Source organism: Populus nigra, chromosome 19 (genome assembly GCF_951802175.1).
Source record: "Populus nigra chromosome 19, ddPopNigr1.1, whole genome shotgun sequence".
Classification (NCBI taxonomy): Eukaryota; Viridiplantae; Streptophyta; class Magnoliopsida; order Malpighiales; family Salicaceae; genus Populus; species Populus nigra.
This window is the reverse complement of record NC_084870.1, coordinates 13154341-13179616: the sequence shown is the minus strand read 5'-3', so window position 1 is coordinate 13179616 and position 25276 is coordinate 13154341. Positions and strand designations below refer to the sequence as shown.

At 37.2% G+C, this 25276-nt stretch overlaps 4 protein-coding genes across 7 annotated transcripts; all 4 read right to left on the bottom strand.

Moving 5' to 3' along the window:
* Positions 1 to 6186: 6186 nt before the first annotated feature.
* On the bottom strand, positions 6187 to 10957 carry LOC133679077 (mRNA-decapping enzyme-like protein). 2 transcript variants are annotated; one of them, XM_062101580.1, is made up of 8 exons: positions 10651 to 10957; positions 10523 to 10563; positions 10376 to 10428; positions 10122 to 10266; positions 9009 to 9071; positions 8508 to 8634; positions 7839 to 8309; positions 6187 to 6458 (listed from the first exon to the last, which is right to left on the bottom strand). In XM_062101580.1, exons 1-8 carry the CDS (start codon positions 10807 to 10809, stop codon positions 6402 to 6404), a joined length of 1116 nt encoding a protein of 371 aa, XP_061957564.1. In that variant the 5' UTR covers positions 10810 to 10957; the 3' UTR covers positions 6187 to 6401. The 2 variants fall into 2 exon arrangements, with proteins under 2 accessions (XP_061957564.1, XP_061957565.1); XM_062101581.1 differs by having other exon boundaries at positions 10376 to 10425; positions 10651 to 10956.
* Positions 10958 to 12100: 1143 nt separating this feature from the next.
* LOC133679989 (OVARIAN TUMOR DOMAIN-containing deubiquitinating enzyme 6-like) lies at positions 12101 to 17110 on the bottom strand. 3 transcript variants are annotated; one of them, XM_062102757.1, is made up of 10 exons: positions 16960 to 17110; positions 16394 to 16434; positions 15451 to 16310; positions 14823 to 14984; positions 14252 to 14329; positions 13805 to 13883; positions 13575 to 13720; positions 13023 to 13088; positions 12768 to 12942; positions 12101 to 12514 (listed from the first exon to the last, which is right to left on the bottom strand). In XM_062102757.1, the coding sequence occupies exons 3-10, from the start codon at positions 16126 to 16128 to the stop codon at positions 12294 to 12296; spliced, it is 1605 nt and encodes a 534-aa protein (XP_061958741.1). In that variant the 5' UTR covers positions 16129 to 16310; positions 16394 to 16434; positions 16960 to 17110; the 3' UTR covers positions 12101 to 12293. The 3 variants fall into 3 exon arrangements, with proteins under 3 accessions (XP_061958741.1, XP_061958742.1, XP_061958739.1); XM_062102758.1 differs by having other exon boundaries at positions 16420 to 16434; positions 16960 to 17100; XM_062102755.1 differs by having other exon boundaries at positions 15451 to 16434.
* Positions 17111 to 17998: 888 nt separating this feature from the next.
* On the bottom strand, positions 17999 to 19193 carry LOC133680635 (casparian strip membrane protein 4). The gene is made up of 3 exons (XM_062103665.1): positions 18829 to 19193; positions 18559 to 18682; positions 17999 to 18447 (listed from the first exon to the last, which is right to left on the bottom strand). Exons 1-3 carry the CDS (start codon positions 19131 to 19133, stop codon positions 18229 to 18231), a joined length of 648 nt encoding a protein of 215 aa, XP_061959649.1. The 5' UTR covers positions 19134 to 19193; the 3' UTR covers positions 17999 to 18228.
* A 1124-nt stretch (positions 19194 to 20317) lies between these two features.
* On the bottom strand, positions 20318 to 25049 carry LOC133679362 (mitochondrial fission protein ELM1-like). Its single transcript, XM_062101935.1, has 10 exons — positions 24680 to 25049; positions 24264 to 24499; positions 23541 to 23637; positions 23091 to 23240; positions 22858 to 22984; positions 21976 to 22088; positions 21825 to 21888; positions 21646 to 21739; positions 21421 to 21529; positions 20318 to 20835 (listed from the first exon to the last, which is right to left on the bottom strand). Exons 1-10 carry the CDS (start codon positions 24860 to 24862, stop codon positions 20734 to 20736), a joined length of 1275 nt encoding a protein of 424 aa, XP_061957919.1. The 5' UTR covers positions 24863 to 25049; the 3' UTR covers positions 20318 to 20733.
* Positions 25050 to 25276: the final 227 nt, after the last annotated feature.

Genomic DNA, 25276 nt, shown 5'->3' with positions numbered 1-25276 from the left:
TTTCAGGAAGAATTTGAACGACAAAAAGGACAAAGTTAAGAGAAGGATGCACAACTCATTTTGTTAGGTTGGTTGCCATTGCATGTGCAGCAAATGGTTGGCACCAACCATTGACTATTGGCAGCCACCTTTGTTGAAGAAGAAGAGGAGTTGGCAGCCACCTTTGTTGAAAAAGAGTAGGAGTTGGCAGCCATCAATGTTGACAACAAAGCAAGAAGGTTGCCATGAAATGCCTATAAATAGAGGCATTATGTGAGAGCAAAATGAGAGAGAGTAGAGAGAGTTGTGAGAACGTGAAGAGAAGAGAAGAAGAGAGAAAGAGGGGCTGCAATGGCAGCAGCCTTGCTGCCATTGCAGCAGCTGCAAGTGCAGCAAGAGAGTTGATGAGTTGAGTAGAGTGGATGTAATCCTCCTCCTCTACATGTATTTATTGTATCCTTTCTCTATCTCTAATAAAATGAACCTCTCCCGTGGATGTAGGCGGTTTTGCCGAACCACGTTAAATATTGTGTCAGTGTGTTTAGCCTCCAATGGGCAAATATCAGTACATCACCCGTCGGAATCCCCAACAATTGGTATCAGAGCACATGGTTTAAAGTGGTGTTTGATTTTTTGCTCAAAAATAAAAGTTGTCAAAATTGTGTTTTGACCATACCACTGTGTAGAGGAGGCCGAGATGAAGCCACTGGTGAAAACGGCGTCAAAATCGGACGTCGGAAAACGGCCGCACGGGCCGGCGAAGAGACTGCCCAGTCAGCATGCCACGTCAGCGCCAGTCAACAGCCACGTCAGCGCCAGTCAACAGACACGTCAGCAAAGTGGGTCTCACGTGCCACGTCACCAGCATCGAGCCGAGCCGAGCCGCATGAGCCGAGCCAAATTGGAACCGAGCCGAGCCGCGAGCCGAGGGACAGGATTCAGTGTAGCTGATCCTATGTGCAACCGGATCTGAGATTGAATCTGAGCCGTTGATCAGGCCAGAATTGTTTTGATCAAATCTTAGCAGTCTGAAGTGTGATTTGGACGATTTCAGACTTGTTTCCAGCTAATTTGATCGTTCCGGATGCAATGGTACGGTCCGATCGTTGAGATTTGAGACCGAAAGTGGTGGTGGTGAATTAACAAAAGAGATTGCCCGATCAGGAGGCATCTGAAGATCATCATGGTGGTCGATGGAGATGAACAAGAAAAATGTTCACATGTTTACCCAATTACATGTGTTGAACTGTTAAATGGCGAGAATTTTAATTGCCTTGAGGGAAGGCAAAATTGGGACACTCTAGACACCCGATCATGTGGATAATTTGAGGTGAAGAGTGGAAATTGACGAAGACCAATCTTGACGAATCTAAGAACTGGTAGTCTCGCCAGATGTTGAGAAATCATGTATTAAACCAGTATATTCCAGATCACTTGTAAAGGAAAGCCGGGACAAAGCTATCAAATAGTTGTATATACGGAAAGACAGTACGATGGATAGATATGGCCTGAGAAGTTCTGTCTAGGAGATTGAGTTTTAAGCGGGACCAGTGTGACCCCTCCAATCTTTCCTGGGAACTTGCTTAGTGGAAGGATTATCCATACGGTACTATTTTCGTATATATAGCAGTTTGTAATGAAACGGTTGAAGACTAGCAGGATAACGGCACAAGGGAACAGTTGGGTTCCGAAGGTTCAAGGATCTGATGAAGTGGTGATTTCTCCAAAGAAGTTAGATTCGGTGACTGTGATTTCTCGAGGGGAGACTTGATGAAGACCCTGATAATGGAAGAGAAATACAGCAAGGGGATAAAGATTGGCACCCTATTTTGATTTCGACAGGTGTTGTGACAGTATGAGCTGCTGTCAAACATAAGCAAGGAATAGGGGAAAATCTGGAGAACAGAAATTGCACGAGGGCACACGGAGATTGTGCAGGAGTACCCGTAGGATCCAACGGGGTACTGTAATGAGACAACAGGTGCAAGGAGAAGAAGAGTTCCCAGATGAAGCTTAGAGCAGAGACTGTTAAAGTTTGTACAACAGGAAGTCTCTTATGCTCTTGATGAAGACAACAGGCGAAGACCTTTCCAATGCATGCAAGGATGGAAAGAGAGCTGTTGCAGAGGCACCTAATTGAGGGGGTGCAAACGCCTGTGATAAAAGGCGACCGCCTATGACGAAAGGCGAAGACACCAGAGAGAGTTGGTGTAGGTGGAGCTGTCAAGCAGAAAGGCATAGAAGCTCCAAACATAGAAATCGAGGTGGAGGATTGCGAGGAGTATACCGCAAGTTTCTCTTTCTATGTGATTAGTGGCAGCTATCTCTCCCATAGTGCACATGGTGGTAGAGAATTCTGGAGCCACTTTGAAGCATCTCAGCTGAAGGAGGATGCGACCACCTATGAAAGGTGAAGACACCTAGATGGAAGGTGTGTGAGGGCCGTGATAGAAGCCCCATTTCAGACCGCCGCATGACGACGAGCGGAGACACCTAAGGAGAAGGTGTGTGGGCCACGATGTAGGCCCAGTTCAGAACACCCCAAAGCCAATGTGATGGCTAGATATGAGTGGACAGGTGTATAGCCAATGAAGTGGCTATGATGAGTATGGAGACAAATGCAGGATTGACTTTCATGGATATTGCCCCCATGCTAAAGATCAATGAGCTAGAAGACATTTGCCTTGGACAATAAGTGTGTGACTTGTGGAGCACTAAGACGGGCTGCTATGAAGAAGCAGAAGGGCATGTGCAGGTTCCGGGAACGAGTTGACTCTTGTCAAGGTGGTGAGCTCGGTAATGGCATTGTAATACTCAGAGTATGAAGACAGATATGGATCAACCTTTAATGGGCTGCCCCCATAGGTGAAGGTGGAGAGCTACCTGGACTCTTACGACTAAGAGCGAGAGACTCATGGAGAAGTAAGGCGTGGTTCCTAGGGTGGAACAGAGGGTAGGCGCAACTCCTGGATGAGTAGACTCTTGGAAGAGTGGTGAGCTCGTGATCATATTGAGATACTCAGATAATGACTGTCGCACTTGGAAAAAGAAATTTCTGTTTGAGGGGGTGTTGTAAGCCTTGGTGTAAGGCTTGATGAATCATTCCGGACCGAGTATGGTTGATACGCTCGAAGGGGAATGTTGTGTTCCAGAGACAAGCGTTAACACTCTTCAGATGTGAAGTGGCAGACCATCTGGTTGTAGTGATCCTTTTGTGTGAGAAAAGGTGTGCTTTGGTAACTCTGATGATTGAAAGGTTTTGCGAGTACCTGTAAACTCGGCCACAGACGCTCTCAGAATGGTAAGCTTGGAAGAGCTGCAAGATGCAAGCTTGTGCTGAAGAAGCAAGAGGACAGTTGCCCCACATGAATGGCAAAGGGGGTGATTGTTAGGTTGGTTGCCATTGCATGTGCAGCAAATGGTTGGCACCAACCATTGACTATTGGCAGCCACCTTTGTTGAAGAAGAAGAGGAGTTGGCAGCCACCTTTGTTGAAAAAGAGTAGGAGTTGGCAGCCATCAATGTTGACAACAAAGCAAGAAGGTTGCCATGAAATGCCTATAAATAGAGGCATTATGTGAGAGCAAAATGAGAGAGAGTAGAGAGAGTTGTGAGAACGTGAAGAGAAGAGAAGAAGAGAGAAAGAGGGGCTGCAATGGCAGCAGCCTTGCTGCCATTGCAGCAGCTGCAAGTGCAGCAAGAGAGTTGATGAGTTGAGTAGAGTGGATGTAATCCTCCTCCTCTATATGTATTTATTGTATCCTTTCTCTATCTCTAATAAAATGAACCTCTCCCGTGGATGTAGGCGGTTTTGCCGAACCACGTTAAATATTGTGTCAGTGTGCTTAGCCTCCAATGGGCAAATATCAGTACATCACCCGTCGGAATCCCCAACACATTTTACCTATTTTTTTTTATATCCAAAAACATTGTTTGATTACATTTCAGAATAAAACTAGTTTGATCTTGAATTAAACTCCTAGCTGCCTCCTCATGAGGTTTATTCGGCACTTGGAGCACCACTCGAGGGATGTGGCTCTACCTCCACATTGAGCGATGGCCATCACTTGGCATGAGCTGCTCTGAAAGAAGCTTGTACAGTTTGGAAAGATATTTTGATTAATCAATATAAAAAGAATCACTTCAACTGATATGCTCTTAGACACGACCATACATAATATAGAAATCACACTCGAAAGGGATAGATAATTAGCTTAAGTTGCAGCGAAACTGATTACAAAAAAAAATAATCAATCTTATTAAGATTACTTTCTGGGAAGGTTAGTTTAATATCAAAAAACTATTCAGCAATAGTCAAACAAGTAGGAAATGCTGAGGTAAATTAGAAAAGTTCGGGTAAAGCTGAATCTAAATGTTAGCTAGGTAAACGTCATGTAATAAAAATAGTAGTTATAAATCCTGTAAACTATCCTCGTAGGGGTTGTGAGGGGAGGGCCCCAATTGGAAGAAAAAAACCCCGCAACCCCCTGGAGTTATCTGCACTTGAAAAAAAAAAAATAAAATAAATATAATGATAATTTGATTCTTCATCGCTGCAGTAAATAGAAGAGGAAATAGAATTTGTTTCTTTATCTAAGAAAACAAGAGAAATTAACTATCAAACATTCTAAAAAAAAACCTTTTATAGCAAATCATTTATTAACAAAAATAAATAAACTTAACACAAAAAAAAAATAAAAAAACATTAATAGTAATGTGGCCTCTAACATCTACTATTATACTCACAATGATCAACCATGTTATTGTTATTCATAATAGAAAAGAGAATTTATCTATTTATATAACATATTCGTATGGTGGGTCATAAATTAGAAGAATTTACACCTATTCTTAATTTTCTAGGACATGCAAAAAACAATAATAAATTTCATCGTTAATTTCTTAATAATTAATAAATATTAGAATTTGAAAAGAAAAATATAGATGCTTATTGATAATTATTAGTTAATTATTTATATATATTTTTATATTTTATTCAATTTTAAAATTAAAAATTAAAATTAAGAGTAAAAGGTAAAGTAAATTGCATTATAAAGAAGAGAAAAAAATCCCATATGAAGCATCCGCTTCAAGGTTATGAGCAAATGACATGAATTATGACATGAATTAAACCCGTGCATGGTGGATTCATAATCCACTTGGCTACATCTTCTACTAATACTTTATTTATAAATTATCAAGATTTGAATTTCTAACACCATGTAATTTCACCTTTTTATTTTTATTTTTTATAAGTCTTACAAGAAAGAAATATAAAAGTAATACACACACACACACACACACACACACACACACACACACACACACACACACACACACACCCACCCCTTGATAGAATGGCGATCGCTTCTTCCTTTTTATTATTATTATTATTATTATTTTTAAAAAGAGCTCATCCACACTAAAAACAAAAGCGTTATACATTTACAAAAGTTTTAGTTAAAGACGTGCCGACTTTTCCTACTCGTTCTTAAGCGCTGGTTCTGCTTTCACTAGATTCTGTTCCTTTTTTTTCACACATCTGTTTTTAGGCCTAAAAAAACAAAGAATTTCATCCCGAGATGACTTCGCTGCACTTGCTTCTAGTCTGGTAGGAAATCCAACTCCCAGTCGTAAGAACTGACGGGGCAAGGCCTGACGACCGCTTATTCCTTCTCGAAAGCTGCCCGCGAATGTCCTTCTTCTCCGGCTGACAGCAGGGAGGTCGAATCCTTTATGCCAAAGGAAATCCCAATATCAAATCGGAAAAAGGCCCGGGAGAGAATGAGGAAAAGGTGGGGTCTTCAACTGGGGTGAAGTTAGGCGGACATGCATCTAAGGGGAAAGTCCGGTATACAATAGGAAGCCTAACCATGATTAGCCTTCTGGGTCCCCGTGGCTCATCGAGAATAGCCCTAGAGTAACCATTCTCTCGAAGCCTTGGTAGCATCAACAAACCAAAATTTTCTTCATAAAAACAGATGTTCACATTAGTAACTTTAACATCCACAAGATCTGCATCAAATAAAATTGACACCTTCCTTTTATTGGCAATTATAGTCTTCATGTTTTCTTAATTAAAAAAAGAAAAGAAAAAATCCTTTACCATTGATCAATTCCAACTCCCAGGAAGCCACGAGAGGCATTGATGACTTTCCAACTTAGCAACTTATATTTGATACTATCAAGGATATTCATACGGGATCATATTTAATTTGAAAAATTATATTTGATGAGCCATAGAAAAACAAATAAACAGAATATCTATCATAGAAAAGTACTCGTAGAAGCCGAAGACGTAGAGAGCAAAATGCTATACAGATGGGATCCTTCAGTTCAGATTTTTAGAAGGGGGAAAGAACTACACAACATATAGAACAAAAAACTCCGATGAGTAGATCGTCATGTCCCATTCCAATCGGTCAAGAATGGTGTGCATTCAGAAGGGTACGACAAACCATGTCAATGAATTGATCATCCTAGTGCACAAGGGGAGAACTTGTTAGACATGTAGAGCAAAATGCAGCAGTAAGAAAACAATAATGAATTGAGGGGGTGAGGGAGAATTGAAACTATCAGAACTAATTAATACATAAGAAACTATTAACCCACAAAAGATTGTGATGATGAACTTCATTTTTTTTTCCTATGTGATTATGTTGCATACTAAAACCAATCACATGTAAACATTAGATCATAGGGGCAGGCATTTGTTCCAATAAGCATCAATCTTGGAAGACAGGAAGAGGTAAATCGATAATTAACATGAAAAAGAAGCGTTGACAATGGACTTGCAAATAGATGAATGTGAAACAAAAAATGATCTCCAAAACCAAACAGGTATTCAAGGCTATCACTTTGATTTCGTTTACTATGAATACGACTAGCTCAGAAGAAAAGATCTGACAATTTTAGTACATGGGACATCTAACAATTGCATGATGGAGAAAATTCCTTCCAATAACATCGGGATTACTGTAATTTGCAAGAAAATGAACTTGTTAGGAGTTAGGCTGGATTTCTTTTGTTTTTTTCCTTGTTTTGGACTTAGATATTAGGAGTCCTGTCTTTTAGGTTAAGATTAGAAGTTCTCTTTACATTTCCTTACAGGATTTGGACTTCACTTTAAGAATATGATTTCTCAAGTCTCTAAATCCAAGTACTTTAATGGCTAGCTAGATAGATTACATAGGAAATATCCAAGTTAATTTTCTTTAGTGGTGAGAACTCCATTAAAATTTATTCTACAGGTGGATCCATTGAAGGACCACCAAGATTCAAGTCTGTCCCATACCCCAATAGCCCCATTCTATCCTAAATAAGCCCCTTTAAATCCCAATTTAAACTCTAGTCTTTCTTGGTGCAAATCCATAGACTCCTCAACTATTAGTCCATCCATATAGATATGCTAGGGGCACTAACACTTTAACTTAATTTTTAGTAAAATCACACTTATTATAGAATGGATTCCAAGAGCCAACAGGTTTCCATTATCAAATTAATTAGACAAATCTTACCATAAAATGGCACATCGGTTGAATAAAATAAAATTCGGGAACCCCTAACAGTAACTTTTTTTTATTTACAAATAGTCCCAGCAGTATTCATCATAGAACGACTCCATAACCCTTAATTCTCAAATTCAAGGCTATCCTACATCATTGCAGTCACATCTATAGCTTCTCAAATATATGATCAACATGCTTTTAATGGGCTGTTATCATATTCAAGCGATCTTATACAAGAAATTCCAATTTTGACACTGGTTGCCAAAAAATTAACCTCATCCAATATACGCATTTTATATTTTTTAACTTCAGCTTCATACATTCTGCCATCATCATACAAGAGAAACTAACCTGAACAAGTGCCAGTAGTGCATCTCGGACTTTGTCTTTGCTGATAACTGGCCCATGATTTGGACTGGGAACAGAAGCAGGAGTGAGAGATGGTGGAGGAGTGGGTGGTGGAAAGGGTTGAAGCAATGGAGCACCATATGGGCGGTGTAGACTTGTAGGAGGATTAAGTGGAGGAGCAGTAGGAATAGAAGAAGAGACAGGTGGCATCATCCGAGTAGAAGAAGATGGAGGAACAAAAAAAGAAGGCTTTACAAGGTTAGCTGTCCGGTTGTTGCTGCTGCTGACATCAGAGACATCAAGCAGTGGCATTAAAGGAATTGACGCTGATAAAGGAGGAGATGGTATTTGCAAGGTGGGCATGGTGCTGGAGGCAACACTAGTCAGTTGGGAGTGTAAGGGAATTGGAATTGAGGATTGGTAAGACTGTCCAGCAACTGCAGCAGCTGATGCATTCCCAATTGTCATAGCTGTCTGCAAACATTCAAGCAGAACACTAGTGCTGGTCACGCACAATGAGTTTACAAAAAGTGAACTATAAAAGTAAAAAGCGCTCACAAGTTTGTTGTTGATAAATTTTATGAGAATCCAAATAACAATTTGTCTATTCTTGGAGAAGGGAAAAATCGAGGATAAGACTAGTTCATAGACATGAACAACTGCAGTACTTACACTAAAGAAGTTCACAAAGGCAGGATCATCAGGCACATCGGAGACAACCGAAGCACTTGCAGATGATGGCTCCAGAGGACCATCCATAACTGCCATAGTTGGTACAGCTTCTAATTCCTCAAACTCACTGCAATTAAACAGATCATATGAATTAAAATACGTAACGAATCCATGCAAAACATGGTAGTTTCTAATCCATAATAAATCGCATAATTGATTATCAAGTCTCTTAATCAAGTGCTAAGATCTTTCAAAAAGAAAAGCGAGAATATCACATGAGCAGTTCCCAAGGTTTTAGTGAAACCATTATCAAATCTTTGAGCCCTGAGGTTTCAAGTAAGGTGGCATCTGAACAGGGGTTAAAAAATGATGATTAAATAATAAGGGGTTAGGTGCTAAGATTCTAAAGAAGTGGTTGAAGGGTGAAGTGTTAAATACTTTAGCTGGATGTTACAGTCAAATAAAACATGAAATTAAATTTGAATAAAAATAAGCTATTACCTTTTTGTTGATGATAGTGATACCTTTGGCTTCTGAGGCACCTTGGAGTATGCATTAAGTATCCTGGTCAAGGAAAAAAACACATAAGATGGGATAATTGTTCTTTTAAGGTTAATATTAAATAATTCTAAATGGACATACATAGAGCATCTCATATAGGAATCAAGCTAGAACATTTAACAACCACACCTAAAGGCATTTGACGAGCTTTTCCTCCATATCTGACTTATATAACAAAAAAAGTTACAAGCTCAGTAATAATGACTAGGATATGAAAGAACCATATCACGCAAGAGCAATTTCTCATACTGAAAACATATTTACTTGAAAGGGTTATACAATATATTATGTAAGATCTGGTTATTCCTCTCAGTTATAATATTGCAGGCAGCTTGATTTCCTGTTGTCTGAGGCTTACATCTTTCCAAATCCACATAACACACTTTAGAAAACAAATGCAATATGCTAACAAGACTGATTAGATGTTTACAGATACATCAGAAAAATTGCAGTCATTTTAAAACGGATTAGAGTTTCAGGGTCCAGATAAATGCTGCACCTTCATACCAGAGGAAAAATGCACTGAATGACCGACAATCTAGTAGCAGTACCCCTTCATATACCCATTTCCCAACAAAATGGCAAGCCAAGATATCAAGGGATAACAGCTACTGCACATCCTTCATGTCAAAATGCAGCTAAGCTAACCATCAAAATGGAACTATTCCAACCAGGGGGATCGTTTGATGCATAACTTTTGACAATACAGACCTACGAGTCATGTAAAGTCACTTTGCTATTCTTGGTATGCACCAAATGACAATTATCCCAGGTTCTATTCTACTTGGATACAACAAGAGATGACTCCAGACCTCAAGAGCTTTACCGTTCTTGATCATAATAATAAAAAAAGGCCTCCATACTTCTAAAGTACCGCACTCAAAAACCCCAAATCAAACTACCAAGAAAGGAAGAACTTCCTATCTGTCTTAAAATCAGATTCCCTAAAAAGAGATCTTTCCAACACTAAAAACTATTACAAACAATAACAAAACAGCAACTCATAAATTCCTTAACAAACTAAACAAACACTAAAAATACAACAACATTTACCTGCTAAAAAGATTAGCAACCTCTTCACACTCGCGTGCATTATAAAACCAAATACCATTCACTTCTTGGGCTGCATTTCGATACAGAAGATACGGAACCTGAACCTCGTACTCAAAATCTCCCAAAAGATTTTCCACCAAATTATCTGATTCATTACACCATCATAATTAACAACCCTTCCTTCATTACACCAGCATAATTAAAAACCTTTCCTTGATAAAACCATTAGCTAAACAACAACTCATAACCCTAACCTGTATTCCGGCGATTCATCACAATAAACTGAAACCTAGGTTGCATATTCCTGCTTCAATCATTACCACATAAAAAAAAGGCTTAATTTTCTCTCTTAAAACACACAAAAAAAAACATTAAACAAACAAATACTAAAAAAAAAAAACCTTTTAACTACAAAGAGAGATCCTTCGACATCTTTCCGACTCTGTGAAAATAAAAAAAGAACAGAAAATTAGAAAAAAAGAGAAAAAAAATTTAAGAAGAAGAAGGAAGAGGCTGGTTGTTAACTCACCCATTGGGTAAGGTCGATATTGAACTGGTAGAGAGTGACATGAGCAGCAGTGATGAGAATTTCTTCAACTAAAGGATCGATTCGTTGAAGAACTGTTAAATTAAGGAGCTTTGTGCTCTGTTGATCAATGTTCGGCATCAATTTCCCATTCTGTGGCATTCTCGTCGTCGTTTTTGTCGAATTGGAGTAATTCACAAACCCTAGAATTTGGATTATAGATAAATAATGAAAAAAGGGAAATAATGATGGGAGGTAAGAAGAGGGTTTGGTGGTGACTGTTTTCTGTTAAGAGTTCGATTTTTGTGTACGTGGAACATTAACCACTTGTTGCTTGCCTACCAAGGATTTTGTTAAATGACGGGATTAGCCCTACTTCTACCCCTTCCATTTCATCACTTCCCCAAATTAATCTTGATATTTTCGGAATTTTATGATGACTTTTTTAATGTTTTCAACAAAATCAATTTAGTTTGTAACAATGATTTGGTACTAATTAAGGGGAGGGTGTACTTTTATGATCATTTAAAAATAATATAAAAATATATTTTTTAAAAAATTAGGTTCGATTGACTTGTAAATTAATTAATTAATTAATTAATTATATATATAATTATATAATTTTGATTGATTTATAAACCGGTTTAGAAATACTCTTTTATCATATATTCGTTTGACAGTATCAAAATTTGTTTCAATTTTTATTTATTAAGTTCAAATATTTGGGTGAAATATCTAAATAAAATCTATTTTTTTTAAATAAAGAAAGTAGAATTGATTTTATACAATTTTATCTTGACAAATAATATTTAGCTAAAAATATTTTCTAGAATAGTTCCATATTGACTCAAACCTATTTGAATGGATAATAAATTTTTAAACCCAATTAGGATAAGATTTAAATGTAAAAAATGAAGTTTTTTGGATATGAATATCAACCCAAAACCAATCCAAAATAAATAAATAGTTATGTACTAAATAATTCTAAATTATAGCAATCAAATTTGAAATAGATTCAAGTTTAAGTTTCAAGTTTTAATTATGGATACCTTCATAGATACCTCAAATCCAATAAGATGAAGTTCAAGTATAAAAAATCAATAACTATTCAAATTCAGGTTGGGTTTAAAATAATTATTTTAAATTTAAATTAGAGTGTAAATAATACAAAACCCGATTCATTGATAATCTTCCATTGCCACCACCATCAACATCAACACTAGTTTTAAGCATGCCATCTACTTCCCCTGTTTAAACAGATCACGCCGGAATTAGTGAATTCCGACCAACATTTAGCTCCCTAAATCCAATCTTAAACAGAGGATTACAGGAATTAGTGAATTCACTTTACATGGCTACATTTTGACAGCCATACCAGCTAATAGTTCATGCATGCAACAACATTATAACATTTCAATGCCTGGTCTGAATGATAGCATGCTACACATCATAGTTTGAAAAGGACATCGTAGGGTTTACCACTATATCCATTTTATCATTGATCAAACTTCAAAAACAGATTCTAGAGTTCTGGAAGTTTGTGTTTCAACTGGACCAGTTTTTTTTCCCCCTTAATCTAAATACAATGCCAGCATTGAGAGGCCAAAGTCTATCTTGACGGGAAAATTCCAAATCTTATTTACATTTTATTCGGTTGCCTTGCCTTTCCGTCTGCTGCTGCTGCCAGTTTCCAAGAGGTAACAAACCATTGAATCCACATCATCACCAAATATGCTGTAGGCCTCGATCACTTGCAGGTAACTGAATCCCATTGACAGCACCATCTGCATACTACTGCTAAGAACAGTATCCTGTGAGCCATGTTCTCTTACACCATCCGCCTTAGACATCTCACTAGCTGATGATCCTGCTTATCCAAGCTCATATCATTGTCAGCAACACAGCAGTACAAGGATAGTTCACCCTTAAAGAAGGTAAGAAAAAAAAGTGAAAGTCTCTACACTTCTTGTGGATCAACGAGCATAGCAACGAGGAGAATATAATGATGACAATAACAACCAGATGTGCACCCTATGTTGGTCCCCGCAGTTTCATAAGTTCACAAATCATTCACATGTTTTAACCGAGTCCCATACCCTGTGTAAGATCTGACTACTTACTAGCACTAGAAGATGATGGTTCAGCACCAGCAGTAGAAGATTCTTTACGGCCAAGTTGTGGTTTGAACTTGTTGTCAGCAAGATACTCAGCTCTAGAAGCTTCCATCACCATGCGCTCGATCTCCTTCTCAGTAAGTTCAAGATCAGAGTAAAACCGCCCCTCAGCAAGAAGTGCCTGTGTAGAGTTTAGTTAATAACCTATTAAGCCAAATATTAACATAGAATATACTGCAGAACTATGTTAAAGATACTTGCATTATCAATCTGCTGGTCTTGTTGAGCTTTAATAGCAGCTTTGATCTGATCTCTGTCCACACTTGCCTGCAAGCACAATTGTTGCCAGTGTCAGCAAATTCAACCCCTTAGGCTACACTAGCCTGTTATCAAATAAAAAGATGAAGAGCAATCCTACAACTAATAAGTCCAGTTACACTTTTAACTTATCCGGTAAAAGGCATGTTCATATTGCAGCTTTAAAAGCAAGTTCATAGTTAATAATCATCAACCCATTACCTCCACAACCAGAAAATTGACGCTAAAAGTAGCGTATAGAGAAAGTTCCCATAAACTAGCTACCTAGCTGCCCCTATTTTTTCATCCGCATGGACCTTGCTAACACTTTACCATCCTTTACCTTAATTTCACATATCTTGAACATTTGATTTGCAGGCAGGATAATGGCATATTCAACAAATCATGAATTGGTGAGGAAAGGCTGGTATGGTTATTTGAGTCATTACACAAATCCACTGAAGAGGAATTAGCATTGAACAAAGACAAAAGGGTACAAAAGTCACAGAAACGCACCCCTTGAAGACAGCTGAAACCAAGTCCAGCACCAATTGTTGAACGACGAGGGTTGACAAGAGAGTTGTAATGATTACCATGATGATAACTTAGACGTATGGGCGGTGTGTCAGTATTGTAGCTCCCATGAAATATGTTGATAGGTTCTACATCAATGATTTAGGTCAGGAAGAAGTAAATAGTGAATGGCTCTGCATAATTTAAACCATTACTTCATCTCAAGTAGATACCTGTGCTATAAGAGTAAATGTGGATTGGTCGATTGTACATTTCTGATAAAGCTTGAATCTCTACATTGTTTCCATAAACCTGACAATTGAGAAGAAGTGAATATTCACATCCATTCATTTACATTAGAAAATCCAGGGCATGAGCGGTCCTTAAACATGCTGGACCAAATGTTTACTTCCTACCTACCATAACCCAAAAAAATTAACACAAACAAAGGGGTGGCAGCAAACAATAGAAGCAGGGGTTGAAAGAAGTGATTGGATTAGGTATTTGTTCATGTTCACTCAATCAAGGACAGGAGAAAAGCCTCCATGTCAAAAAATTTGCAGGCAGATCCTCATATTCAGGAGATGATATATGATATGAAAGTATGCCAGGTGCCATACGCTTTTTGTCTTACAGGATATTGAAGACGTGAAAAGCGAACTTTGATATAGTATTCATACCTTGTCTCTTCTCTTCCTCTTACAGTAAGATGTAAAACCTTCAGTTATGAATTGAGAAAAGTGATCCCTTTCCCTTTCCTGAGTGAACCAAAGACAAAAATACAGCGTTGTCATGGGTGCTATCCACAATGTCTTTACTTTCCTATGAAACTCGACACCATTCTATCAAACTGTCCAGATATTTATCTCAGTGAAATATATTGCAGACATAAAATAAACATTATATTGTCTTCCTCAATTTCTGTTTTTTTTTTATTCCCTATTCTCTCAAATTGTCTGGGAATTCATCCCGGTGAAACTATTTATCACAAAAAATGAAATGGCATAGCAACAATCACGAATCAAACTCTATTTCATCACCATCAATTAAATACACCTCATAAAACTAAAATATAAAATGATTAATAAACAAGACTAGTGGCTAGTAAGATGGAGTGTATTTTTACAAGAGAACTCATGACACTGCTTAACCGGATGCGCAATTTATTCGAGTAGATGTCAAGCCACAACAAAATGACCATGAACTTGAACAACGCACAATCAGAAAAATTAAAATAAATAATAAAATTACCATATAGTCTATGCACATTTGTCGGGCCAAATCATACATTTCAGAATCCCCGTAAACCTGATCAGCCACAGCACGAAAGAGACAATTCCCATCCTCCAACATTTTTTTGACTTCTAATCCTTTGGACCTTCTGATGTCAATCTCAAACTGCCGTTCTCTTTCCTGCAATAGATACAAAAGGCCAATTTTAGAGAAATAAATGCAATTGAATCATTGAGATGCTAAATCATATCATTGGGTCAGGATTGCAATATCAGGAAAATGAATGAAAAGGCAACACTACAAGATCTATAGTGCTAAGCATTAAAAAATAAGAGAACCACAGATTTGTGACAACAAATGCTTTCCTAAATACAGAGAAGTCCATCAGCCCAAGGGAAACAAAAGGCAAATCAAACTAAGCCAGTGAACGTTAATCAAGTAGAGATCATACCACAACTACAAGTCTAACTACACCAAACAAATTTAAAATGGCAGCATAGCATGTGAAGTAACTTGATACAACCGCACACAGCTGCATCGAGTGTTACATGCTTGTGGACTTAATTTTAGGCTAGACAAGACTCATTACATAAATTGCAATGGTCAAGCCATATCCCACCACATATATTTAGCACTGGAAACTTACAAAATCATCATAGGTGGAAACAAAGCATGGATTCTGCTCATCACCACTATTGTACCCCTCATTTTTACCATGAGACCTAGGAGAGGATGGCCGTGATCCAGTTGGTGAAGACCTTGTTGAAACAACAGGCCAAGCAACTGCTCTCCTAGATGATCCAATTCGCACAGAATTTGAAGCTCCTGACATAAATCTTCTTGAATTCGAGTTTGTTTGGGCAGGTTTGGGAGGTGGCACAGGAGGAGGTGGTGGTTGTGGGCTTCCACTACCAACCTCAGGATAACCAGCACTTGAACCTTCACTCTCCACCAGAGATCTCTCCAAAATCAATCCACTCAATCCTTTAACCAAATCCCCTGAGCCCACCCCTTCATCATTACCTACTTTCTCGTTATCAACAATGTCGTCATTCAAACTCTCAATTCGGTCATCATTTATACTGACTGTCAAAAGTTCATCACTTTTTACCACTTTATTATCATTACTACCACTGTTCTCCAATACTTCATCAACCACTACCTGCTCTTGCACCTCCTCGCCAATTTCTTCATCTCTCACAGTTGACGCAGACTGGGGGATGCTAGTACCCTGTGTATCTGGCCGAGCAGCCGAAGAAGAAGACCCTGCTCGGCTCTGGTTTGAAGAAGAACCACTGCCTCGCTGAACTAGAATCCGAGTCATCTTGCTTCAATATTTATTGTCCTCAAGTATATAACGCCGAGAACCAATTCTTCTTCCCAGACTTAAAGACTCATAGGTTTGTCACGCGTTCTTGCCTTAGGCGCAGTAATGCCAATTCCGTGGCTGAAGGAATTCTTCCAGCCCAGTGCGTTCAGCTCCTTGTTGTCGCAGCGAAAAGATTTCTGCATTCCCCTAACAATTCTCATGAGACCAAGACCTCCAACTTTTAAACAATAATAACCTTCTCTAAGTTGTCGAATTTTACCCGGAAAATGAAATCCAAAGATTTACCTTCAAAAGCCCAAGCTGCAATTACCACACAAAAATCAAACAAATAAAAATCACAGCTTTCTTTAAAACATAACACTTCCAAGTTTCTGAGGTTTTTTAAGTCTAAACCCTTTAGCCCTTTTGCAATTTCCAAGAAAAGGTGGTAAATTTTAAGTGAATTGTGCATCAAATCCTAACTTAAAAATCTAAGCACGTTATCATTATCATCCTTCTCAAAGATTGCTTCTTTACAAGATATCAATAGCAAACCCTTCAGACACTAGGTCAAATGCTACAAAAAGAAGACCAATCCGAGCAGAATTACAAAATCCAAAGCTAAAATCCTTCTTATGAACCAAAAGACACTTCCTTTAATTCACCTTAACTACACTAATTGACTTAAATTATGCAATCAGAACCAAAGACCACATATTTCCCTTTCTTTACTTTCATTGCTCAGAAACCAGGCAAAGAACGCATAATCAAATAAAATAAACACCATCAAAGATCAAGAAAATCAATAAGAGAAAACCCTAGAGTTGACTCGGGAAGAAGACTCACCTGACAGAGAGAAAGAGAAGGAGAAAGAAGACTAACAGATTGACAAAGAGAAAATTGTTGATCTGTAAAAGAAAAGGGGAGAGAGAGGGAGAGAGATTTATTATTAGGGTTTTATTTATATTTATTTTGAAGAACAAAGCTATGATAAAGCAAATATCTTGGTGGAGAAGGAAGAGAAGATGGTGATGTCGGCTAAGGGCGATGATTATTACACGTGGCGTTGTTTTACACGTTCGTTTCGCACGTGCGAACGGTGAAAGTGAAATTACAAGGAGCACATTTCTAATAAATTTCTAGAAATCTGCATCTGCCAACCCTTTCCAAGATTTAGGTTACGAGTTCGCCAGATTGATTTTTATGAATTTTTTTTTTATCTTAGCTTGGATTTTTTATTATTTCAAAGTTTTTATTTGTGTTTTTTTTTATTAAGCGGGATAAAAAAATTGATAAGTTTCCAACAAAATGACTGTTTTTATAGAATAATATATAATAAAAATGGAATTCATGAACGAGCATAGATGGAAAATCTTTGTGAAGAATTTCTATAACTTGAATTAGGGTTTTAACCAATGTTATAAACTTGGATTGGACTAATAATTAAGTTGGCTCAAGAGCTTGTTTGAGTCAGATTTAAAGAAGTAAAAATTAATTTAAAATAATTTAATTGACCTAACATGTTGTCTTGTTAATTAGTTAATTAATTTAGTAAAATTCTGATTTGATTTTAAAAAAATAATCAAAATAATATTATTTTATCTTTTAATTTTATTTTTTTTGAAATGACATAGTTTTAATTAATATTGATTAACCTAAATTAATTTGACTAACCAATAACCTAGGCATAAACCTAGTCAAGTTTAATAACTTTAATTTGCTTTAACTATATATTAATTTAGGAGTAAGGTTAAACAATTTTGAAGAGATAGAGCAGGATAATATTGAAAATTTAAAAATGTTTATTAAGCGAAATCGTATTATTATTGAAGGGATTGAAAGAAAGAAAAAGGTCCATCAACTAAACATAAAAAAAGAAAAATCATTTTTCAGAAAATGATCATATCATATATCCACAACAAATCATACACACAACTGCCTGCCTGCATATTAGAGATGCAAGGCATTTATAGATGCCAACCCCCACGGACAGGAGAAATGAAATTACATTACATTCTTCCTTTTGTCTTCTTTCTTTTTGAAGCACTGTAAAAACAGAAAATTAAGACCCTTGATATATACAACAATGGCAATCAAGTCCCTTATGATCAATGATTACTTCGTTTTTCGAAGAGCAAAAGCAGACAACACAACCAGAGAAAGGAGCAAGGCTGATGCTACGAAGGAAGCCACCACAGCACTGCTAACCTGCTGGCAGAAATTATTAAACTGTTGACAAAAAGCATTCCAATTCGAGCTTGAATTCCCATTATGAGCTAAGTACACAATGGCAGCAGAAGCAGAAGCAGCTGATGTTGTTAGTCCCATCATCACCTGCACATGCATGCATTATTTCAAACAATATCAATTGTTCTTAGCACATAGAATATTAAAGCTTGCAAGAGGTTCTGATATTAATTAGTAATAGTGGCTTAATGAACTCACGGAATCGAGGATGATAAGGAGGAGCCTTGGTCCTGCTGCACGAGGCCGAACGATGCAGACTATTGAGAAGGGCAAGGAAAGAACAAGGTATCCACTGGTTATGGCATTAGCAATCACGAAAAACCTGCAAATGGACATATTCCAGTCTAATTATTTATGCTTATTATTGCAAATTAAAGTTAGCTTGTTCATTATTAATTAGCTCTTGATCGAAAACTCTAAAGCAAGCACTTAGCTTTAGTTAGAAGTAAGAATATATAGTATGCATACAAGAAAGTTGGTAGATCATTATACTGAGCATGGAATTGAAAGAACTGAGTGAAAAAGGGAAGGATCTGATCCGTTGTCGCCATAAGGCTAGTGGCAGCAAAACCAGCGACAATGGCAGACAGCCTGAGAACCAAGTCGAAAATGGCTAATCCTTTTTTCCATCCTTTTCGTGGGCGCCGGGCAGCTTTTGCTGCGACTATTACAGGAGCAAGAGCACCTGCAGCAATGCCTTTTCCTTTAGTGTCTGCTTCTGGTTCTTGAATAGTGATTTTTGTTGCTTCGCCACTCTTGTCCGAGACGTCCATTGCGAAAAGATAGTGATCAGGAGAGGAGAGCTAATTAGTAATGGAATGCCACGGAAGGATGTGATTTATATATATAGGGTTCATGGAGGAGAATAAAGTTAATGGGTTAGCTCTGTATTGGCAAATTAGGTGTTTGTCCAACGTTAGCGATCGATCGAGGAGTGGTTGCCACGATCTAGCTTGCTCCACTAAATATTAAAAAAAAAAAAAAACACGAATTGGACGAATTGAGGGCAATTAGGGATATAAAGATGGAGTCATCAATGTTTCTAACTTACGATTTTCCATGAAATATGCACTTGCTAGTTATTTTATCGATTATTAAGGGTGAATGTTGTCAGCACTCCTCTTTGGATTAGGGCTTTCGACAGGATTAATCTAACATGGGAATATTAATCGTTAGTTGTAAGATCTGATTTAGGGATTGCTTTGAAAAAAAGATTTGAATCACTGGATAATCAAATTAGCTTAGGATCATCGGGTATTCATTTTTAATAAAACAACTTTTTTTTTATTGATTTGATTAGGTCTGATATATTTATATCAGATTTAACTAGGTTAATCGACTTATTAAAAACCTAGTTGGATCAAGTAAGATTTATCAAGTTAATATTTTATCTATTTTAAATAAAAAATTTAATCTAAATTAAACTTTAAACTATATATATATCTTGAATTTTCCAGGTAAACTAAACATGCTGGCAAAATTTAAGAACTATAATTTTATTATCTCATAGGGATAATTAGATAGTCCAATGAAAAAAAATATATCCCTATGACTCAAAACCAATGGAACTTCCCATGCAAAAAAGAAAAGAAAAATCATAGTTTCATTCCAAAGCCGAAAGATTTTCCTGTCTTCTCCTGTCCTTTTGGCTCTCCCGTCCACTACTCTTATCCCCTCCGAAAAATAGAAGAAGACCCGAGGCATCTTCAAACAAAACTGGTTCTGGCAGTTCATGGTGGATTAACCTATTTTCCCGGTCAACCAAGTTGTCAGGGCGCTGAAAATTGTTTTTCCGACCAACATTTGTTTCCCTTGAGTTAAGTCTTAAGAGGTTAGGTCCGAACCAGATGCCTTTGAACCCTAACAAAATTAAACATGCACAAACAATCATCATGGTTGCAATCCAACGAGGGGGGTTGTTAAGGTAAATTGAAACAAACCGATGAACAGGACTGAATTAAAAAACATCTGGGCATCTCATCTTGATGCAATTTCATTCTTGCTTTTCCCCGCGCAAACCAATCACTATTCAAGATACATGTCACAGAAAAACAAAAATTTGCTCAATACAGCTGAGAATTTATTCTCACAACATGAAACGAGTGCCAAATTGAAATCAATAGTCCTGCACAAAAGAAGAAAAGGACGCCTTGCACTCTACCTATATTACAAGCCGCAATAGTTGAGTTCACCTTTATTTTTTACATGTATCATATCTCAAAACCCCCATGGGGGAAAAAAGAATTAATTTTAACATCTATCAATGCTTTGCAGTTGGATTCCTATACGTGCTATCAAACAAACCTAATTTCCTGACTTCCCTATCCAAACCGAAATATGTTTCAAGAATTAGTTAACAACTACAAACAAGGTTTATGGCCGCACCCTCAATCCTCTTTCCGCAAGCACGTCATGGACTCGACAAGCAACTTCAGCGGTGTCGTTTAGAGGTGGGTAGCTCCAGCTTTCTGAAATCTGAAAGAGACAGACGAACAGATTATTCACATAATCAAGTGGAGAAATTGATGCGAACTCAGTGCACTAACTCTTCATTGCACGAAGAGAATGATGATAATTTCCAGAAAGAAGAACGGAAAACTATTAACCAGAACAAGTTCCCAGGACAGCCATTACAAAACCTATCAACTAAAGTGGATGAGAAACGAGCACTTTAATATAACCATTCAAATTTAGCTTTAGTTATTTTGATTAATAACACAACCGTTATCAAGTAGATAAATTATCTATTTCTCCATAAAGTATAATTTTGAAAACTTACTTTGGAGAGCAAGTAATAAATGAAGTTGCTTTTAAATAATTGAAAAACCAAAGTTTTCAGCTAATATGGGACCGGGAGAGTACTTAAAGTACACCATACCAGGAAATTGTCCTTGTAATCAATCAAATGGGAGAAGACACTTGTCAAAAAGGTAAAAAGGGCTCATTGTATTTAGAGGTGTCAAACACGTGCAAATACTTTGGTAAAACATGGTCAAGGTACAGGACTCTACAAATAGTGGCATGAAAAGAATATAAATAAAAATTCTAGTATTTACTTACATCCTCAGATCCTGTAAATGGTCGAACCACTCCTCTCTCTCTCAAAGATTTATGGAAGTCAGCCAACTTCCATGTGCAACGCTCAGATCCCATCACGTAAACAGGTTTCCTGCAAGAACGGTATGGAAATTTGAAACAAGCATTTACAGAATAAAATAGGGCATCTCAGAGCTTTAATATGTTCTAAATCTTTCAAAGATGATAGAAATAATTGTTCATACATACCCAGTACTGCAAGCCTCGCTTATCATACTGACTGAATCTGCCGTGACAACAAATGCATCTGCCCAAGCTAAATGTCCCATATATAGATTTGGCTCTGAATGTTATAACATACAAAACTTATAAGATTGTGACCTCTAGTATTTTAACTAGTATGAAGTTTCCAAATCAATCAACAATACCTTCACCATCCCAGATGTAAACTTTTGGATTGTTTGCAAGTTCTTTGATTATTATGTTTGAAACCTGAAGGTAGAATTAAAAAAAAAACACGTATTGAGTAATGGGTGGCAAGTATTGAAAGAATAAACTATGAGGAACAAGAGGCTATACCTTCTTAGGCGTCCTATTGGAGAAAGATATCCTGACACTCCCACAGCTCACAAGCACGTTAGTCAAAAAGGCAGATAACTGCTGAGCAAGCTCCGTTCCATAACGACAGCGACCTAAAGAATTTTGGACACCATATTATATAATCACATTTTAAATACCAGGTCCATGAAAAACATCAGGAACCAAGTGAACAGAAAACTTCTGAATTAAAAAAAATCATAAACCGAAACAAGGCAAACAAAAGATAAACAAACCTATTTTAAACTGAAACAGAGCAGAAAGAAAAAATAACCAAACCTATTTTTTCAACTTTTAATTCTTTATTTGGGATACAAATCCTTTCAAGCATGACATTGTTCTATTATAAATTTTCAGTTATTGCAATGCTAAAATGAAAGAGAATAAGAAAATTGCATTTTCTTCAAGAAATTAAATATAACTGGTGTTAATATGATATATAATAGAATCATACAATGAATTGCATATCTTCATTTTTAGTGCATAGTAAAGCCAAGTTTAGTTTTGGTACTTGAGTTATTTTGAAGAGTCTGTGCAAAGTAAAAACAACAACAATAGTCAGCTTCGACTCTCATAACAATTTCATCATTTAATTTCCACGATCAACTTATGATTTAGTGCAAAAGGGTTCCTCTTTCCAGCAAACAATCAAGGTTGGAACCTCACAACCTCCCTCGCCCAGGACCATCCAACATGCAAGAAAAACCAACACACGCAGTAGGTACTCCTACGAGTTTAAAATAACACAAAATAATGCACAGACCACTATATGAAGAAATGACATTGGAAGTGAGACTGACAATTTGCAGCAAGACTTCAAATCACAGAAAAGAACAATGGATTATAAGTATAATGGCTAATTACATGTAGGCCCTCCAATGTTAACAACCAGCAAAGGCTTTGGCAAAGGTGCGAACTCATCATGCCATGTACTAGCTGCACTGTGCAATGCAGCAAAATCAATTTGATGCAAGGCTCCCACGGTAAGAACCTGGAGTTCAATGGTCATGTTATAAACTGCCAATTACCATCTTCAACAAGAGATAGTTTTCAACAAGAAAAAATAAATAAATTCATTTCAATGTTCTGATACATACCACATGCTGATCAGGAGTTTCATGTGGAGTTATCCACTTCCGAATAATCCAAGGAATTTGTTCCTGTGCTTGAGGAGTCAAAGCATAATAATCGTGACGAGGTGTGACCACCAAGTCAAACCTACTCAAGTCTGACCTTGGATGTTGTATCTGCATGAGAAAAATAAAGGGAATATCAGAAGCTTGAAGGCAGTAACAGAAAGCGGATTGAGTTGAAGTGCCAAGGCAGTTTGGAAGCTGTAGCTGCCACTATATAATAGGCTAACATAAGGATATGCTAGCCCTTACATATACAATGGTGTCTCCATCCATCTGAAACTAATAGCGACAGGTTACAAACTTGATCCTAATCGATATATTCTTTAGATAGCCATCACAGAACCATGTTATTTATAGAATGTAGCAAATAGCTTTATCAGGTGCAATTTAAATGAAGGGAAGGCCTCAAACCTGGACAAGGAAAACTTTTTCTGATGCTAAACGTTTTATAGAGCTTGCAATTGAAATAGTATCTCTGCCAGATGCAACTACCAATAAAGGGCCATCCCTGAAAAAAATGTATCAAAACAAATAAATTTAAGGAAAAAATGGAGGAAATCTATCATCAGTTTAGTTAGAGGAACTAAGAAGTGAAAAATGGAAAAACAGATCCATACACTTGCAAATACCAACTAGTTTGGAACCAAGACATACTCGAGTTGAGTAACAGGTATCAAATCTAAACAGATCCACAGGGAAACAATGACACAGAAAACTAAATGCAGACAAGATTTGAAGATTATAAAAAAATGAAAGGCAATAATGGATCGAGATATAGGTCAATCTATTATTTTCAAAAGAATTAAGTGAAAGCCAATCAGGAGTCTACGATTGTAATATTAAACCACCATCAATCGTTCATAACACAACCTTTTCATTTCCATTCGAGCACATGATACAATCCATCAATCACCAATATCATTTTCTTTCCATTTCATGAGGGTTGGTAGCAAGCAAGGTGTTGTCTATAGACCTCTACAACTCCTCATTTCAAGTAATAACTTACAAGAACCGTACTTTCTACTTTGCATCTTTGTTCGAATAAAACAGTAAAATTCGCTCAAAAATATATACTCTCAACACCTGTAGCAAGTTAACGAACTCAAATCAAGCAAAAGTCCGAAAGAAACTTACTTCTCATAACTTTCGCGAGCCATATTCACAATCTGCTTCGAATCAGCTTCTAAGATTGAAGACAAGCCCACACTGCCACCATTTTCCGAAGGCAGAGGCGCAAGTTTCTTCCCTCTTGAAACTATAAACCGCGAATAACAACATATCCGCATTATGATGTGGTACAAGATTTTGTGAAGAGAAACCGGAAGCCAACGGAGCCACTCATTTATCCCTCCACTTGGTCTCGTCACTCTCTGCATCAAACTTCTATCAGGAACAAATACTCGAAACATTAATCTAAAAATAAAAAATAAAACCCTGATTTCGCGGAGATTATGAAAATTTCAGCAAAATCAATCAAGTTGAACTAATAAGAACAGAAAAGCATAGATTTTTTTGGTGATTAAGGAGTTGAGAGAGAGAGATGAACTGACATATAACACGTGATTATCGGCGAGGCCGAGAGCGTGAATTAAGCCGAGGCTCTGGTTCTCTGAACCGGGAAATCCGTTGCCGATAACGACGGCGCGGCGAATGACGCTGTACGCGCCGTTTTCGAAGATCTCAGGTACTCCCAAGGTGGGACTAGGTGGTTCCGGTAGCCTTATCGGCCTCATGGATTGATTCAAAGCCCTAACTGATTATCAAGAACTGGAAAATTCGAAAGCATGGAAATATTTTTTAGTTTGATGGAATTGAGGAGGAAGAGAGAGAAGCAAGTAGGTAAAACAAGTTATGGACAGGCAGAGGAAGGTAGTTTCTTTCTCTACTGAGCTTGACCTTCTGCTGAAATGCCAAGTTTTTTTTTTCTTTCTTTTTTTTCAGGCCGAAAGGGGAAAAGCCCATGCTTATAAAAAAAGCCCAGTAGTGTGGATTTAATTAAATGAATATTATTCACAAAGCCCAATATTAAGATATAAATATTGTGGGATTCAGCCCAGAACTTGATTATACATTAATATATTATGCATATACACATACATATTTTATTTTTTAAAATCCAATATATATGTGTGTGTGTGTGTGTGTGT

Excerpts from the sequence above, each read along its gene's own strand:
- LOC133680635 (XM_062103665.1), bottom strand. The coding sequence starts at position 19,133 with ATGGACGTCTCGGACAAGAGTGGCGAAGCAACAAAAATCACTATTCAA. Across the intron at positions 18,683-18,828 it reads AATGATCTACCAACTTTCTT|GTTTTTCGTGATTGCTAATG; the intron begins GTATGCATACTA and ends GTCCATTTGCAG. Across the intron at positions 18,448-18,558 it reads TCCTTATCATCCTCGATTCC|GTGATGATGGGACTAACAAC; the intron begins GTGAGTTCATTA and ends ATGCATGTGCAG.
- LOC133679362 (XM_062101935.1), bottom strand. The coding sequence starts at position 24,862 with ATGAGGCCGATAAGGCTACCGGAACCACCTAGTCCCACCTTGGGAGTA. Across the intron at positions 24,500-24,679 it reads CCGATAATCACGTGTTATAT|AGAGTGACGAGACCAAGTGG; the intron begins GTCAGTTCATCT and ends AGTTTGATGCAG. Across the intron at positions 22,985-23,090 it reads AAACTCCTGATCAGCATGTG|GTTCTTACCGTGGGAGCCTT; the intron begins GTATGTATCAGA and ends ATTGAACTCCAG.
- LOC133679077 (XM_062101580.1), bottom strand. The coding sequence starts at position 10,809 with ATGCCACAGAATGGGAAATTGATGCCGAACATTGATCAACAGAGCACA. Across the intron at positions 10,429-10,522 it reads TCTCTCTTTGTAGTTAAAAG|CAGGAATATGCAACCTAGGT; the intron begins GTTTTTTTTTTT and ends TAATGATTGAAG. Across the intron at positions 8,310-8,507 it reads CCTTTGTGAACTTCTTTAGT|ACAGCTATGACAATTGGGAA; the intron begins GTAAGTACTGCA and ends GAATGTTTGCAG.
- LOC133679989 (XM_062102755.1), bottom strand. The coding sequence starts at position 16,128 with ATGACTCGGATTCTAGTTCAGCGAGGCAGTGGTTCTTCTTCAAACCAG. Across the intron at positions 14,330-14,822 it reads AAATGTGCATAGACTATATG|GAAAGGGAAAGGGATCACTT; the intron begins GTAATTTTATTA and ends TGGTTCACTCAG. Across the intron at positions 12,515-12,767 it reads ACCATCATCTTCTAGTGCTA|GATCATCAGCTAGTGAGATG; the intron begins GTAAGTAGTCAG and ends TTGGATAAGCAG.